The sequence below is a fragment of the Neovison vison genome, chromosome 5 (genome assembly GCF_020171115.1).
Source record: "Neovison vison isolate M4711 chromosome 5, ASM_NN_V1, whole genome shotgun sequence".
In the NCBI taxonomy this organism is placed as follows: Eukaryota; Metazoa; Chordata; class Mammalia; order Carnivora; family Mustelidae; genus Neogale; species Neogale vison.
In genome coordinates, this window is record NC_058095.1 from 112,832,781 (window position 1) to 112,850,662 (window position 17,882).

General features: G+C 39.5%; 1 protein-coding gene across 2 annotated transcripts in view; it reads right to left on the reverse strand.

The window, feature by feature from the left end:
* Window positions 1-12,660, reverse strand: part of DNAJC15 (DnaJ heat shock protein family (Hsp40) member C15) — an 85,057-nt gene extending 72,397 nt beyond the window's left edge. For both annotated transcript variants that reach the window (XR_006384685.1, XM_044249798.1), the window contains exon 1: window positions 12,502-12,660. Coding sequence is in view for 1 of the 2 variants with exons in the window: in XM_044249798.1 (XP_044105733.1) it covers window positions 12,502-12,606 (105 nt within the window). In the remaining variant the exon portion in view is untranslated. The remainder of the gene's footprint in view (window positions 1-12,501) is intronic.
* Between the last annotated feature and the right edge of the window lie 5,222 nt (window positions 12,661-17,882).

Genomic DNA, 17,882 nt, shown 5'->3' on the forward strand with positions numbered 1-17,882 from the left:
ACCCAGCAATAGGGGATAATTAAATAAATTAGGGCATACCTGAAATATGCACTGACAAATAATATACTGAGGAATGGTTATAGATGATATAATAAATGATTATAAAACAGAATGCACAGCATATACACAGAAGAAAAAGGAAACAGAATGAGATAAACCAAAATTTAACTGTAGTTATATATTCTTAGTACCTATATTTTATCATTTAAACAAAGTCCTAGGATCACAGATTTTTAAATCAAAGAAATATGGTTTGACTTTTGAATCTTTACTTGTCAGCTCCATGACCTCTGACAAATTACTTAACCTTCTCATCTGTAAAATGAGGATAATAATTATAGATAAGTATGAATTTTTATAAACTAGAACATTCACATGTATCACTTAGTATTGGGGATGTGATAAGCATTTAATAAATGGTAGGTATTACAATTACTATAATATATTATTACACGGTTGTTTCTTTCAAAGTCAGAGGAAAAAATAAAGGTTACTAGGAAAGAAAAACCTTGCGAAAATCCTACTTGGTCAGAAGGGTTTAATAACTTAATTTCTTAAGCCAGAAACCCTCTGACCTATCTATTTCCAAATAAACTTTGAAAACAAACTCCTCCTGGCACTCTTCAATAAAAACAAACGCACTGATCTTTGGCATCTCCCTTTTTATCGCTACACTTAATTTTGCACCCTGATCATAAAAATGATCTTGCTGCACCTCTAGCTAGCCTCGTCTTTATCATGTACTCCTACAAGCTTTTATTACACTGACTTTAGAGTCCCTGGCAAGTACTCCCTAAACTCTTTTGGCTTACATCTGATGTATACCTTACCTGCAACACTGTGGCTTTGCTTATTCTTCTTGCTCGGGAAATCATGCCATTTTCTGAAAACTTTTACTCCCTTACAATAAGCTTTTCACTTTAGGCAACAATTTCTTAAGAGTGGTTATGCTTACAGCTTAAATTTCATTACACAGTATTCTTTTCTTCCTTTCTGAGTTAAGGTAAAATAAAATTAACTTGGCTTCAAGGTTTAAGAATTTCTAAACGTATCTTGAAGTATCTGAAGACTGAAAATTACCACAAATACCAGGACTATAAATCATTTCTCAGAGTTGGATATCATCAGGTTCCGATACTAAATGATGGAGCAGCAATATCATTCAGTGAAAAAGTCAAGGACTTTTTAAGTCAAAATTGGTTTAATATCTTAGTCCTGCCACTTACCAGCTATATGACCTTGACCACTTTGGTCCTCAGTTTTCTTATATATAAAATGGTGAAAAGTAACATCCACCTTCTCAGGGTTATGAGAAATGGGAAAATGTAATTACAGCATCTAGTAATTAGCAGACACTGACTAAGTGCTAGTTTACTTCCTCAGTTATGTGCATGCACATCATGAACTCAGTACCTTCATACCTATCATTCTGTTTTATCTTATTTTTATATATTCAAAAAATAAAAACAGAAAACATTACTAGTATTATGGAAGCAGGAGATAGGTATGAATTTTTTTCACTTTATAAAATAACGTACTTAAAAAAGATTAAGAAGCAGCGTTTTGGGGCAAACAACTTGAAAAAAAAACTTGTACTGGCCAAAAGAGTATTTGGAGTACAAGGACCTAAAGTGATATTCTACAAAATCTCAGTGTCAAAAAGCCCGAGAATACCAATGCAGACAATAATGTTAGCGTCAGAAACAGACCTGTTGACACTTAGAAAAGAGAATGAATGAGTCATGATATTCCTACATGATATTCCAACTGTTCTAAACTACATGATAGTCTAAATATTTATAGTAGAATAGCACAAGTTTTCTAGAATGGAAGTAAAGGCGGAAACAAGTTACCCCAAATTACTTAAAGGAAATATACAAATTAGGTATCAATTCATGGTACTTTTTAAAACTTCTATTTAAAACTCTTCACAAGGGGTGCCTGAGTGGCTCAGTGGGTTAAGCCTCTGCTTTCAGCTCAGGTCATGATCTCAGGGTCCTGGGATCGAGCCCCCCCCCCCCCCCCCCCCCGCATCAGGCTCTCTGCTCAGCAGGGAGCCTGCTTCCCTTCCTCTCTCTCTGCCTGCCTCTCCTCCTACTTTGATCTCTGTCTGTCAAATAAATAAATAAATAACGTTTTTAATAAAATAAAATAAAATAAAACTTTTCACAAAAACCCATAAAATATACCTAGAAATATTAAGTACTATGGGTGATGGACATTGCGGAGGGTACGTGCTGTAGTAAGTAACTGTGAACTGTGTAAGACTGATGAATCACAGACCTGTATCCCTGAAACAAATAATACATTATATGTTAATTTTTTTAAAAAAAAGTAAGTACTATACAGTTATAAAGTTCTTGATGAGTAAAACTTTAGCATTATTGCAGATAGGAAGTATTTAAGGGAAAAAGGGCTATTTATAGTACCATATATAACTGATTTCATCTGTTTTAGTTCTTATCCCTTCAGTTCTATATATCTGCTATACAAAATTATTTTTTTCCGTTGAGGCAGTGGTGACAACTGTTGTTAAATTCCAGGTATGCCAAAGTGAAATGGAAATTATTCCCTGGAAGATCATAATAAATCTTTTAGAGAATATGCAATATTTTACTTTATACCTGGAGATAGGCACTTCTGCTCACTGACTCAGTAAAATTCTACAACAAGCCTGGAATATAATGATAAATACAAAAAGACTGATGAATCTCTCTCTCTCTATCTCTCTCTTTGATTTCACAGTGCACTGGCATCCTCTATTAGCAGTCCCTAATAGAAGAAGTTGAAAAATAAAAATAAAGCCAAACCAACAAAACAAAAAAGAGCATGGCTGAAGCTGCAGGAGAAATACTACATTTTCTGGTGGACTGAAAGGGTAGCCACCTACCTCAAGACAAGGAGCTCTTTTACTATCATACTTCATCAGCGATATAAGGAGAAGATAAGGAAAATGGGGAAAAGTTGGGTAACAGGAAAAAAATGAAACTATTAGGATCCAGAGTTGTGACCCAGAATGAAGTTTCCCAGGAGGTAAGATTTCATACACAAAACGCTTCTTAGAGAGATGGTTGATTCTAGGACAGGGACAAAAATATACAAGATGAGCCTAGAGCACCTTACCTTATAATGCCAAAAGTAAGGAAGTGCTCAAAAAACCCCCCACAGCAATGGGGTATGTCGAAAGTGCACAGGAGCCAACTGAAAGAGCCACCAAGGCCAAAGGTGGAACCACTTGAGCTACAAGATAAACAATACTGGATTATAACCCTCCAAAGTATAAATATCCACAAATCTTGATTGATGTAAATAAATGACTGAGTAAATAAGTGGGGGAGAAGAGAATGATCTCCTGTGCAGAAAAATTCCAAGTGATTTCATAAAGAACTCTACCCTCAAGGAGGGGAAGCTTAACTCCCCACTCCTTAAATGTGCACCACACATAGTGACTTCCTTTCAAAAAGTACTAAATAGAAAGGGGAAAAAAGTTAACTTTACCATGGAGAAACCAGAAATATACTACTTCATCAGATTAGATCAAGGCTAACTTATATAGTGAGAGATCATGTTTATAGTATGTGCCTTTCATATGGACAAATTCTACATAATATTTGACCAGCATTCCTCAAATCTGTCAGGGTCATCAAAAACAAGGTGAGTGTGAGAAACTCTCATAGCCAAGAGGAACCAAAAGGGACACAAAAGCTCAATGTAATGTGGTACCGTGGATGGGATCCTGGGACATCAAAAGGACAACAGGTAAAAAATGAAGAATCTGGGGGCGCCTGGGTGGCTCAGTGGGTTAAGCCGCTGCCTTCAGCTCAGGTCATGATCTCAGGGTCCTGGGATCGAGTCCCACATCGGGCTCTCTGCTCAGCAGGGAGCCTGCTTCCTCCTCTCTCTCTGTCTGCCTGCCTCTCTGCCTACTTGTGATCTCTCTCTGTCAAATAAATAAATTAAATCTTTAAAAAAAAAAAACTTGCTTTAAAAAAAATGAAGAATCTGAAAAATGTACAGACTTTGGTTAGTAATGTTATTAAGCAATATTGGTTTGTTAATGATAGCAGACCATACTAATGCAAGATGTTAACAGGGGAAACTGAGTGAGGTACACGGGGATTCTGTGTGCTATCTTTTCGCTTTTCTATAAATCTAAATCTGTATTTGAAAAAAAAGCCTATTTAATTTTAAAAGGAAAAAATGTTACCCATGGTGATCAGATTTTCATGAGAGCGAATAATGCTTATTTAATTCCTAATAGCATTTAAATAATATTCAGAGAGCATAAGACAGTGAAAATGGAGTTCCTGAAAGAATACTCTGCCTTACACTGCGAGTGAATGAGACTCCTGTGGACTAAAGGACTACACACCATTTATAAAATAGTGTTCTGTAACAGTGTTTTTAGGAGACTGTGCTTACAAATTTCTCAACCTCTGTGGAATTCAAATCACGTCACAGCTGAAAATAACCAATGTGAGAGTGCTCATCCCAGAGCTGTTTGTATTCACTGATCCATTCCCCGGCTTCCCCCTACTCCGCTCCATTGGCAGGACAGCTAAGTCCTGCAGGCTCCTGCGTCACCTGGTCCAGCGGGGTCCTACCAATGGGATGCAATCGTGGGAGACAGGAGGGTGGTAAAGGGGAAAGGCCAGGGTACCTCTCCTCTTTCCTCTCTGTGTCTCCGTGAGTGCAGCTCCCCACTGGACAGACCCCCGTGGTCCAGTTACCAAGGATGGTTATGAAAACACTACCTCTTTCCTTTTGACCCCACAGCCCTGAGAAGGCTAACAGCTTTTTCCTGTTCTCAACCTCTGCACTGCCTCACAATCCGGCCTGGCTTCGCAGCAACTCCTTCACCTATAAAGCCAACTCTCTGTGCTACATTTCCTTCGTTTTACATAATTTAGATGTGTCTGTTTTCCTGGTTAGACCTTCCCTGACACAATTAGGAAGTTTGAAGGGGAAAGAAGATAGAATTATATTTTGACTAAAAGCAGAGGCCAAAAAGCACAATACCTTTGGGGTTCATCCACACATCAACTGTGGGACCCTGGGCAAATTATTTCATTGCTTTATGCCTCAATTTAGATCTGTAAGTGGGGGGTTATAATAGTACCTACATCTCACAGGGTTATTACATGGACTAAATGAGTTCATGCATTTAAAGAATTAGCCTAATGCCTGGTAAAAAAAAATTTGGCTACCACTGCTATTACTGCTGCCATTATGGCCTCTAGAATCCAGAGGACTGCCCATTCTAATACAGTCTTCACTGATCCTGCCCTTTTCTGCTTCTCTATCCTCTACCCCTCTGTTAAACATTTCTTTAGGCTTAATATTCATGAAGCCCAGCTCCTACAAAACTTCAACTGCCTATAGACATGGTCCTTGCTCCTAAACCTGCCATTCAGGTGTATCCACAACTGTAATCCCAATATATTTTTCCTTATTTTTTTCCCCTTGATAGTAAACTACATTTGCTTTTCTCTCTCTCTAGCTTCTTTTGAAAAATCAAATATTTTTCAAGCCCCTTGAGGACAAAACCCATGTTTAATTTGTCTTTGTACTTAACTACAGCACTTAGCCTCAGTACCTTACCTAATGGGACTCCAGATCTCACATTTAGGAAGTTTGGCTTTTGTCTCCTTTGCCCGAGAGACATATCTAAAAAATGACATATCTTAGACATATCTAAGGCCAATATCAAAGCAATTAGTGCCCATGTTTTTTTCTAGGAGCTTTAAAGTGAAACTCAATAAATAAGTGTTGGATGAATGAATGAACAAATAAACAACAGTGCTTAATAGAGCTGGTCTTGAATTAGGTATTTAAATTTGATCCAATTTACCTTCTAGAGTGGTGCCTGGCAAACTTACAGGCCACACCCAAATCTGGCCCTCCAACTACTTTTGTAAATCAAGTTTTATTGAAACACAGCTACATTTATGCATTATCTATGGCTGCTTTTGCTTGACAATGGCAGAGTTCCCTAGTTTAGCAGAGACCAACCACATGGCCTGCAAAGCCTAAAATACTATTAGCCCTCTACCAAAAAAATTTGTTTACCTCTGTCCTTGAGGGTCAGGGGCAATTGTGGTTTATCCATACCTGCCCCAGAGACATCTAGTATATAGCCTCCATGTATTTGGTATTCAAAAATTTTTTTATTAAACTGAATGCACTGACAAAACTTTAAAAAGAGATTTGGAGACTGTGTTTTTGGACGTAATAAGCAATAAAATGACAAAAACCATCAGAAGTCCAGAGTGTACTCTGATGGTATATAAAATGTATTAGATACTTATATTTTAGCCTTTACTATTAAAAAAGTAAAAAAAAAAAAAAAGACAGTCTCATTTATCTTACTCTTTTTATTCCTTAGGGCTATCAGCTTATACTTCTATAAAACATTTCTCAAATCCTCTATTTTTTTTCCTATCCAGTTGTTTCATTGAACCACTAATTTAACCATTTAACAAAAATTTATGGAGCAGTAACTATGTGACTGGTACTGGTACTATGTTGAGAGCTGAGAGAAAGAGGATCCTTAAAACATGATCTCTGCCTATAATGAATATCTAATCTTAATTTTTTTAAGATTTAAAAAAAAATTTTATTTCACGGATAGAGATCACAAGTAGGCAGAGAGGCAGGCAGAGAGAGAGGGAAGCAGGCTCCCTGCTGAGCAGAGAGCCTGATGTGGGGCTCTATCCCAGGACCCTTAGATCATGACCTGAGCGAAGGCAGAGGCTTAACCCATTAAGCCACCCAGGAGCCCCTCTAATTTTAATTTAAAAGACATATTTCAGTGGTACCTGGGTGGTGGAAGGTTTAAGCACCCTCTCAGGTTGTGATCTCAGGGTTGTGAGATTGAGTCCCACACTGGGCACTGAGCTCAGAGTCTGAGTCTGCTTTGGATTCACTCTGCCTCTCCCTCTGCCCCTCCTGCTCCCGCTTGCTCTCTCTTTCTCTCTTTCTAAAATAAACAGATCTTTAAAAATAAATAAAAGACATATTTCAAAAAGGAGAAGCACTATTTAAATAACACCAGCAAATCAACAAATGGGCCAAGTCTGGTATCTCTTGTTACTGCCATCTAGTTTCAAATATCCACCAGAAAAAAAACAGGGCGCCTGGGGGGCTCAGTTGGTTAAGTGTCTGCCTTCAGCTCAGGTCATGATCCCAGGGTCCTGGAATCAGCCCCATGCTGGGCTCCCTGCTCAGTGGGGAGTCTGCTTCTTCCTCTCCCTCTGTTCCTCCCCAGCTCTTGTACACACACTCTCTCCCTCTTCCTCTCTACAAATAAGTAAATAAAATCTTTAAAAAATATATCCACCAGAAAAAACAAACCAGAAAAATTAAATGTTCCACTACTACGAATCAAAGAATTTCTGTAAACTGGGAAAACAGCCCATTCCATCACAGCTACTGCTCATTGGCAATTGGGGGGGGGCGGTGAGGGGGGCGGTGGAGGGGTGGGGAGTAGAATCAAAGTTGTTTACAAATTCCCTAAGGCATTTAATTCTTCCAAAACAATAAATAAGCAGTAATAACCATCTCAATGAATATAAATTGCTGAAAGCATTATAAAGTGCCAAAACTTCTATCTCAAGACTATAATATTTAAGTTCAAGATAGACAACGGTTGTACCAGTGGGAAATTAATAAGGAAAAACATTATTCTGCCTCAAGAAGATAGTTGTGATGGAGAAAGGAAAGATGGAGACTATTCACTCATACCCCAAATATTTATTTAGCATTTACCATATACATATACAAATATTTGTTGAGCATGCACCAGACTTTATGCTAAGTTCCAGGAATAGAATAGTGAGTAAGAAAGACTCTTGTTCTCCTTTAGAAGCTAACATTAAGGAGAAGTCCTACAGAAAAAAATACCTTTATCAAGAAGTTAGAATCAAACATTCAAAGTCACTCAATAGTAACAGAAGCTAATAGCTGTTCATTTAATTTATAACTAAGTGACTACCATGAGTCAAATACAGTGCCAATGACAGAAGCATATGAAAGTTCTTGTCTGGGGCACCTGAGTGTCTCAGTCAGTTGAGCATTCAACTCTGTTTTGGCTAGTCATGATTCCAGGTCTTGAGATGGCCCTACCTTGGGCTGTGGAGCCTGCTTAATATTCTCTCCACCCCCTCTTCCACTCTCCCCCCAGCTCATGTTTGCTGTCACTTTTTTTTGAGGATTTTATTTATTCATTTGTTTATTTATTTATTTATTCATTCAGAGAGAGAGGGAAAGAGAGCAGAAGGAGGGAGAGTGGCAGGCAGAGGGAGAAGCAGACTCCCCACTGAGCAGGGAGCCCTGACGATGAAAATGTGGCGCTTGATCCCAGGGTCCTGGGATCATGACCTGAGCTAAAGACAGAAGCTTAACCAGCTGAGCCACCCAGCACCCCTGTCGCTCTCAAAAAAAAAAAAAAAAAAAAAAAATCTGTAATCCATGTAATCCATGTGATTTCTTAAAAGGAAGCTTCAAGGTAAACATTTTAAATGAAAAATAGAAGAAGTGCTTTCTTTTGTTTCAGTAATAAATAAGTACTTAATAATTTACAAGTTTGGTACATTTTTAATTTTCATGTTATCAAGTTGGCCTATCACTGAAATGTATATATAGCAAATTTTCTTGTATTTTACACTATCCTACAAACACAAGGAGTTACACTTTTGGGTAAAGTACTGAAAACTAAAGGTTATCATTTCATACAAACTGTTTTTTTTTTTCAAAATGCTTTAAAAATTGATAATATTCTCTTCCTAACGTTAAAGCTTCTTCTCTACTTTTCCATGAGAATCAGATTTGCTAAAGCAAAATCTGACCATGACCTCTGACTATTACACAATTAATTGTAAGATACTATTTTATTCAAGGTACTACCCAAGTACTTTTATCTACATTTTTATCTTTTTAATCTCCTAAACTGGTTAATGCAGATGAATTCTTAGTCCCTAAGGGAAAGTTTACCTAAGAGTTATTTAACATCTACAACTACAGATGCTGTATTTCAAAAACTTCAAAATAAATTGCATCTTAAAAAAAAAATGATAAGAAAAATCTTTTCTTCAATTCCTTGACATTTTATTTTCTACTATTTTCAGTAAGATTGCCAAAATGTCCCACTCCTGGGTCATTTATTTTTTCCTAACACTTACCCTTTGTCAGCCTTCCATCATTTTCAGTACTTCTGAGCTCCCCCCAAATTATTATTATCAGTTCTCTTAACTTCTAACTCATCACTCATAATTACCTGGACCAATGATTCCAACAGAAGCAGAATAGGCCCTTAGGGACATTTTGAAAATTTGTGAGGACCTTTTGGTTGCAATAATAATTTGGATAGGAGGGCAAGTATTTGGTGGATGGGGGACTATTCATCCTAGAAGTTCTAAAATGTATGAAACAACCTTTACAACAAAGAACTACCTGCATCCCTCAGGGTTTTAAAAGATTCTACTGTACACTGAAGTAGGTAAAAAGCTTATTTGTTATCATCTTAGTCTAGAACTTTATGTAATACAGTATATATAAAATGTATCATTTCACACTGTTTTAAAAAGACTAAATTTTTCTTAAGCACAAATCTTATGTAAATTGAGGGAAGATTCCACTTTATTTAATTTAAAATTCTACCAAAAATTGTTAACAATTTGGGAAAAATCAGTTTGCCAATGACAATGGCCCTTATGGTATCTGAAACGCCAGTATAATACATTGGAAAAGTGGTCTGTATTTGTAGCTGTTACATTCACAGTGGTTCTTTGCACTGGTGCAATATGCCAGCAACTGATTACTTCATTATGTCTCCTAATGTAATCATGTCTGACCATTTACATGCTTAAATAGTAAACATGTTTTTTTTTCTAATAAAATACCTCACCTTTATGTCTCAATTAGAGCATTACACTGATTTTTAAGTTATTTTATGAACAGATTTCATTGCCTGTCAGTAGCATTTTAGGATATTACAGGAGACTTTGAAGAATGGGGTTATAAAAAAGGGGGCACTGGGGGCACTAGGTTGGACAGGAATCACTAGAATCACTGGCCTACATCTTAGCCTTCACGTGACTGGACTACTAAAGATGTCTCCTAACTGATATCTTAAATTCTACACGTATCTTCTTCCAAATGAAGTACCTACAGATGTAAAAGATCACCAACATTACTTCTATCTTCAATATACCACAGAAGCTCCCAGCTGCCTTGCCAATCAGTCCAGTATGGAGATTTTTACAACTCCCCATAAAGAGATTCCTTCTACCTAACCTAATAATTTATCCAGTCTACATCACAGACTGAACACTCTACTCAGAAAGCCTTATTTCTAAGAAGTCAGTAAGTGGAAACGGTATACAGGATTTGGAATCCTAGGTCTGTCACTTACTAGGAGAATGATTCTGGGTAGGTTACTTACCACTTTAAGTCTCTCTCTTTCTTTTTGCAAGATTTTATTTATTTATTTGAGAGAGAAAGAGCAGGGGTAGAGAAGAGAGAGAGAAGCAGGCTCCCAGCTGAGCAGGGAGCCCCACACTGGACTGGATCCCAGGACCCTGGGATGATGGCTTGAATGGAAGGCAGACTTTTAACCTGAGCCACCCAAGCATCCCTGAGTCTCCTCATCTCTTAAGTGAGGTGGGTATTAAGGAGGGCACGTATTGCATGGAACACTTGTTTATGTAGTTAAGGAGGGCACGTATTGCATGGAACTACATGTTTATGTAGTGCATAAACAATGAATCTTGGAACACTGAAAACACTAAATTAAAAAAAGAGAGAATTAAAAAGGACTTGCCTCACAAGGTTGTGGTAAAGAAGGAATCAGACAAGCAGAAGCTTAGAGCCTGCTACTTCAAACTTTTATCTGTTTTTTTTTTTTTAAAGATTTTATTTATTTATTTGACAGAGCGAGATCACAAGTAGGCAGAGAGGCAGGCAGAGACAGGGGGGAAGCAGGCTCCCTGCTGAGCAGAGAGCCTGATACAGGGCTCGATCCCAGGACCCTGGGATCATGACCTGAGTTGAAGGCAGAGGCTTTAACCCAATCTGTTTTGTTTTCTTCTCTATTCCAAGGTCTTAGGATAATACAGGGCATCTAGCAGTATTCAAGAAATGTCTGTTGAATGAAAGCATATTGCTTTCTGAAACCTTCCCACGTAAGCCCTTCTGATGGCTGCAGAAATCTACCCATTAATCAAGTAATGATAATTGAGTGCTCATAAATTGGTGCTTCCTTGAAGTAAATCCGCAGTCCCTGCTCTTGGGAAATTTAGAAAAATATTGGAAAATGACGGGTCAACCTAAAAGGTGTCACAATACAGTGTATGAGTAGTCAGCAACTGGTATGGACAATAAGTGCTATGCATCTAAAGGCAAATTATATAGCAGTGCGGGCTGGCACAGCGTGGAATGACGTGTGAAAAAGAATTAAAACAGCCCTGTCTCTAGACTTTCTCCAACTAATCCATTCTTCTTATACAAAGCCTGAGAGAGCTTGGTTTAACAGCCCAATCTATCAGTTCTCCGCTTAAAACTCATCAAAATGGTACCACTGCCCTCAGGATATCCCAACTCCTTCAGGTGCTTTACCAGATGCTTCATATGTTCTAATTCCCATTAATCTTTGGGAACTAAAATGATTAATAATGTAGCCACTAGCTACACGTGGCTGAACACCTGAAATGTGGCTAGTCCCAAGTGAGATGTGCTGTTATTATAAAACACATACTGGATTTCAAAGACTTGGTGCAAAATGGAGTGGGGGGGAGGATGTAAAATATCTCAGTAATTTTATATTGATTACATGTCAAATATTATTGTGGATACATTGGATTAAATAAAAATACACTTAAAATGAAATTCATCTCCTTTTTAGATTTCAAATATCATTACAGAAAACTTAAAGACATATATGAGGCTCTCATTACGTTTCTGTCGAACGCTTTTCCCAACTCAGCAGCTCAACCTGAAAAAAACCACCTGGCGATTTCCAACTAGCCCCTGGTCCTCTGGCCTACGACTCCGTAACTACTACTACTACCGGTAAGTCAAACACTTTTTCCTCTTTCCTCTTCCTTCCGCTGACTTCACAGCCACTCGTTTTCATAGTTCCGTTTTTAATCGTCCCTTTCTCCAGGACGCCTCCTCTGACCTCACTCCCTACCCCGCAACACTGGGCGGGCTCTCCTCCTCTGAGAATCCCCCCTGGAGTACTTATCACACAGTAGGTGCAATTGTTTGTCTTCCCGCTCGGACCCCCGACAATACTGTGAGCTCCTGGAGGGAACAGCGACTCTGTGCGCCGGGCACAGAGCACGACTCCGCGGGACGAAGGAGGAGGTGGGACAAAAATGTGAATACCGGCACCACCGCGGATCGGGGGTGAGAGGGTACAAAGGAGCGAGGCAGCGCCCTCGGGAATCCGGGGGTGCCAGCAGGCAGGCCCGCGGAGAGGCGGGAGCAGCAGGCGGGACTCACCAGTCCCTGGTCCACGTCCGTCTCCGGCCGTTTGGTCGCCGGCGGCGAGTACTCGGCGTAGCGCAGACCCTCGCCGGCAGGGGCGACGCCGCCTCGGGCAGCCATGGCAATACGACGCAGGGAGACTCGGGGCGCCGAGGCGTCGGCTACGAGACGGCCGCAGGGACAAACTAGTTAGGGCGGTTCACTCGCGGGTTTCGCTGGCACCGCCCCTGCCTCGCGGGTGGAGGGCATGTCTCCAGGAGATCTCGTTCTCCCCCAGGCTCGGGCCACTTTGTCCCCACGAAGCCGAGGCTCAGACTCGGAGCGGAGACCTCTGGGACGTGGAGGAGTTTTTTGTTTGTTTCTGATCCGCAGGCCCAAAGTCTACGTTGGGCCTTGTGGGCAATGTGTGGTGGAGCCTGGCTCCTCCCCAGCCCTCTTCCCAACCAAGGACCAGGATTTAAGCACTATGGTCAGATTTTGGTCTCATCAAAGGGCTATCAAGGGGAGACCCGGAGACTCCAACTGCAGTTCTTGAAGGTCCCTGAACCACACCAGACCATTCTTCCCACCCCAGCTACTGATCATACTTCTCTTTAATGCTGCAATCTCCCACCCATGAAAGCAATAGTAGCGGCAATTTCCTTATTCTACCCCTTCTCTCCACATGAATGGCTATATTTAAGATGAAACAAAGAAGAAACTTACAACAAGTAAATAAACCTCACTCCTCACAAATGGTTTTGTGCTGACTTGGACATAGAAAGACCCATTTTTAAATTAATTTTTAAATAAAACATTTTGGAGCAAAACTTAACCAACAAATGAAGCTGGTGAAGTGTTTTCCAACTCCTGAGCCAACAAGGCAGTGCCTTTGCCCTTTGTATCCATTGTAAAAGACGTGAGTTCTACTGTATGTTCTATAATTTTCTAGGCTTGTGTCCCTGAAATACCCATTTACCTCTCCAAATCTCCTTATCTGTGTAAGGGGAATAATATTTGTCTAACATAATGACTCAGAAAGTTACAAGGATAAAATGAACAAAAGGGGAGGGGAGAGAAGGATATGGAAGCAGTTTGTACAATGCGATTACCATACACTCAAACAGTTACCACCACCGGCCTATTGGCATTTATGGGAGGGAATGTTCACTCTTAACCAGGTTTCAGAGAAGAGTCAGTGGAGGCTTAGCTGCTGAGATGGTCAATAAAGAATGGGTGAAACATTTTTAGATGTAAGAGGAGGAGGGCTGAAAATTTCAGCTGGAAACAAATGCAAAGAAATGACAAAGGTAGTATGTAAAACTGGACTAAAAAAAAAAAAAAATCATGCCAAGATCTTCAGAGACATGATCTTGAGTAAGGGACAGGCAGGGCTAGGAATGGAGAGATAGATAAGGGGCTCTGGGATCAGACTCACAGAAATCCCAAAAATATGGAGGTGTGAGGAAACCAGAAATAAGGGAACATACCACACCACCCTGCCCTAGATGTCCAAAGGGAAATCTGATTTTTGACAGCCTCCTGTGGTCAAGAGAAAATAAGCAGACCCAAAAAAGAAGGAAGCTATTGAAAATGTTATCACTAGTCCTTAATTAATGGTGCTCCCAGTAGAGAAGTCAAAAAGGTTTAAGTTCCCTGGTTAACTTTTTATAAAAGACCAACCCTAAAAGCCCTCAATGGCAACCCTAATGGGACCCCTTTCACTCCTGAGACTTTTTCTGTGTCCTCACTCAATAAAACTCTACAGGTTTACTCACTCTCCTTTGTCCATGAGATTCATTCTTTGACTCCATGAGACAAGAATCCAGCTCTCTCATTTCAATCTTATTACAAAAATTAATTTTCCTTAGACTGATCCACAACTATCAAGAATGCTGATGAATTAAGCAAATGAATTGGTTGGGGCTCACAGGTCATTCATTCATTCATTCATTCGTCCATTTATTTGTTCAGTAAGTATTTATTTAGCATCTCTTAGGTCTTGCACACTATACTATGCATTGGGCCTACAGGGTCAAGTAAGTAAGATTACTGATTCTTTGCATTCCACACTATGGGAGGGTTCTAGTGTGCCCTAGCAGCTGGGTCCTCTCAATCACCCGCTACCAGCCTAGAGCAAACAAGCAGTTAGAGCAAGACCTAAGTCAACCCCAGCTCCTCTTTGGGAAGCTGCTCCCCCACCCCAGAACTAGAAGGAAGTTTCCATAGCACAAGTCAGGAAAAGAGAAAGGAGAATGGGGCAGGAGAGAGAATGGTAATATTCTGGGGAGGTGGGCTCAGCAGGATTGTGCCTCAGCTCAAAACCCAACCTAGTGAAAGCAGATTGCTGACTTGCCCCAGCTCTACTGCTGACTGGAGCATGGAGCATCTGCTCCTACGGCAGGAGTCAGTTTTAAAGAAAAACCTTCCATAAAGACTGTCAGTTCTCAGCTTTTGGTTCTTTGCTAAGGTCACCCTCCCCTCCTAATAAAGGTTGGAAACAAGAGCAATTAAGTCTTGCCTCTCCTCACACAGAGCTCATCCTGATTTAGCTAAACTCACTCCTTTTGTTTCCCTGAGAATGAAGAGGAATGCTTTAGTGAAATCGTAATGGAAGCCACATTAAATTTTCATCAGCTTATTTTTACTAGTTACACCATTTTAGAAACAGGTTACATTATGTTCAATAAACTTTGTGAAAGAAAGGCAGATGTTGGTAATATATCTTAGAAACATCTCAGTAAAAGATGTTTTAAACATCTGCTATTTAAAAAGACTTTTGGCAAAAAGAAAAAAAAATTTTTTTGGCCTCTATGTGCCTCAGTCTCCTTATCAGGAAAATGGGGGGTAATGATGGAGCCCTGTTTGTGAGAAGTAAACAAGTTGACTTTTGTAAAGCTCTTAAAACAGTGCTGTATACCTTATAAATTCTCTGATAGTGTTAGTTACTATTTCTGTATATTACTTATTTCATTTGTTTCCTGTATATATATATATTTTTTAAGATTTTATTTATTTATATTATTTGTTAGAGAGAGAGAGAGCACGAGAGAGAGTGAGCACAAGAGAGTACAGCAGAGGGAGAAGGAGAAGCAGGCACCCTGCCGAACAAGGAGATGGATGCGGGTCTTGATCCCAGAAGCTTGGGATCATGACCTGAGCCAAAGGCAGCTGCTTAACCAATGGAGCCACCCAGGCATCCCCTGTATATTTTCTTATTGCTGCCCCCTGCCAACAGTGGTGTTGGCTCCTCAAGTGGTTGTCTTGTCTTTGAAATGATAAAATGTGATTAGACATTATTTAGTGATTAAGTGTAATTGTGGGGGAGAGAAGAAGTTATTTTTATGAAAACTAAATTAAAAGCTTTGAGAATGACTTAATATGCTGGAAAGACTTAATAACAGCAAGTTTTGGAAAGACTTAATAACAGCAAGTTTTATACACACACACACACACACACGCACATACACAGAGTATAAGAAGTGTCAAGTGGTAGGCACGGGAATAAAATAACAATTGAGTCATTACATTCAGTTTGTTTTTAAAATGTTTTGTTCCCCTCCAATTTAAACAAACTGAAATTAGGCATCATATAAGATAGATTATTGATGTGGAAAAAATCTGAGGCAGAGGACCCACATTCAAATGAAAGGCCTTGATCCTGTAGACATACATAGAGTGCATGAATAGATATAGTGTATGTTTGTTGTGGTATTAAAAATCACAGGGAGAGGGAAGAAGGATCTACTAGAAAAAGTCTAAAAGAGCTCCATAGTAATGGGTGCTTGACTGGCTCATTTGGTAGAGCATATGACTCTTGATCTCAGGGTTGTGAGTTCAAGCCTCTCATTGGGTATAGCTCTTGCTAAATAAATAAATAAGCAAGCAAGCAAGCAAACAACACTCCTTACTAAGAAATAGTGATAGATTTGTATGTGATACTTAAAAAAATAATGTTTAGGGGCACCTGCATGGCTCAATCCGTTAAACGTCTGACTCTTGGTTTCTGCTCAGGTCATGATCTCAGTCGTAGGACTGAGTCCTACATTGGGCTCTCAGGGCAGATCCTGCTTCAGATTCTTTCTCCCTCCACCTCTGCCCATCCCTTCTCTCTCTCTCTCTCTCAATTAAATAAATAAATAAAATCTTAAAAATATAATGTTTAGGGGTGTCTGGGAGGCTCAGTCATTAAGCATCTGCATTCAGCTCAGATCATGATCCCAGCATCCTGGGATCAAGCCCTGCATCAGGCTCCCTGCTCAGCAGGGGGTCTGCTTCTCCCTCTCCCACTCTCCCTGCTTGTGTTCCCTCTCTTGCTGTATCTCTCTCTGTCAAATAAATAAATAAAATCTTTTTAAAAAAGATTATAAATGTTTAAAGTATGTATCATTATTGTTATAATCCCCAATTTAATTAGTTTTTCAGTTAACCTATCAACCACTATGCCGGTATGATCAGAAAAGAGGGCTCTGCTCTGTGGCAAGTGCAGTGGGCATAAAAAAGGATAGGTCTGAAAAGAAAGGAAAGGAGTTAGAGAAGATAGCATTCAAGCTGACTGGAAGGATGAATACAGATTGGCTGGTTGATAAGATTGAGGCAGGCTTAAGGGAACTAGGTATGAGAAAGCACTGCATATGAACAGTACTACAACTAATTCAGTTTTGCTAAAGTTTAAAGTATAGAGAAGAGAATATAGACAGATGAGAGTGGACAGATAACCAGAAAAGGGCCGGATATTAAAGAGCTTTACTTAATAAGAAAAGGCATTTGGAATTGATCTTATAGGTAAAGGCAAGACATCAAAAAAAAAAAAATGTTGAATGTAGCAGTGACATGATCAGATCTGCATGCTAGGATCATTCTGCTAGTAATGTGGGCTTGATGGGCCAAAACTAAAGGAGGAAAATCAGCAAGAAAGTTATTTCAGTAGTCTGAGTAAGAAATGTTGGGTGCTAAACTAGGACAGTGGCAGGGACATGGCAAGGAGGAGTGTAGTTACCTTTATTGATTTCCTCCCCACATTCAATTCCTCATAGCCCTACCCAAAGAGGACCCAAGGATTAACTCTGCCCCCTACTATCAGGACGGGCTCTGCTTAAGCTAAGCCAACCAAGGTATCTCATCATTCTAACCATGGTGATTCGTTTCATGGATGGGCACATAGCCCTTCTTGGACATTGGGGTTACAGAAAATTGGGGTTACATTTGGGGTGCTTCTGGAGAAGGAACTTTTTCTCTAGTTAGCTGGGCATGAACAGAGAAGCATGCCGGGTTTTGATAACTTTTAACTCAAAATAATGTTCATGCCAAAGTGGTCCATCTTGGGGCACTCCACTCTTGTCCCTACAGTATCATCTAATATCCAGTTCTTATGCAAATTTCTGTTACAAAAAATCTTTTTTTTAATTTAAATTCAA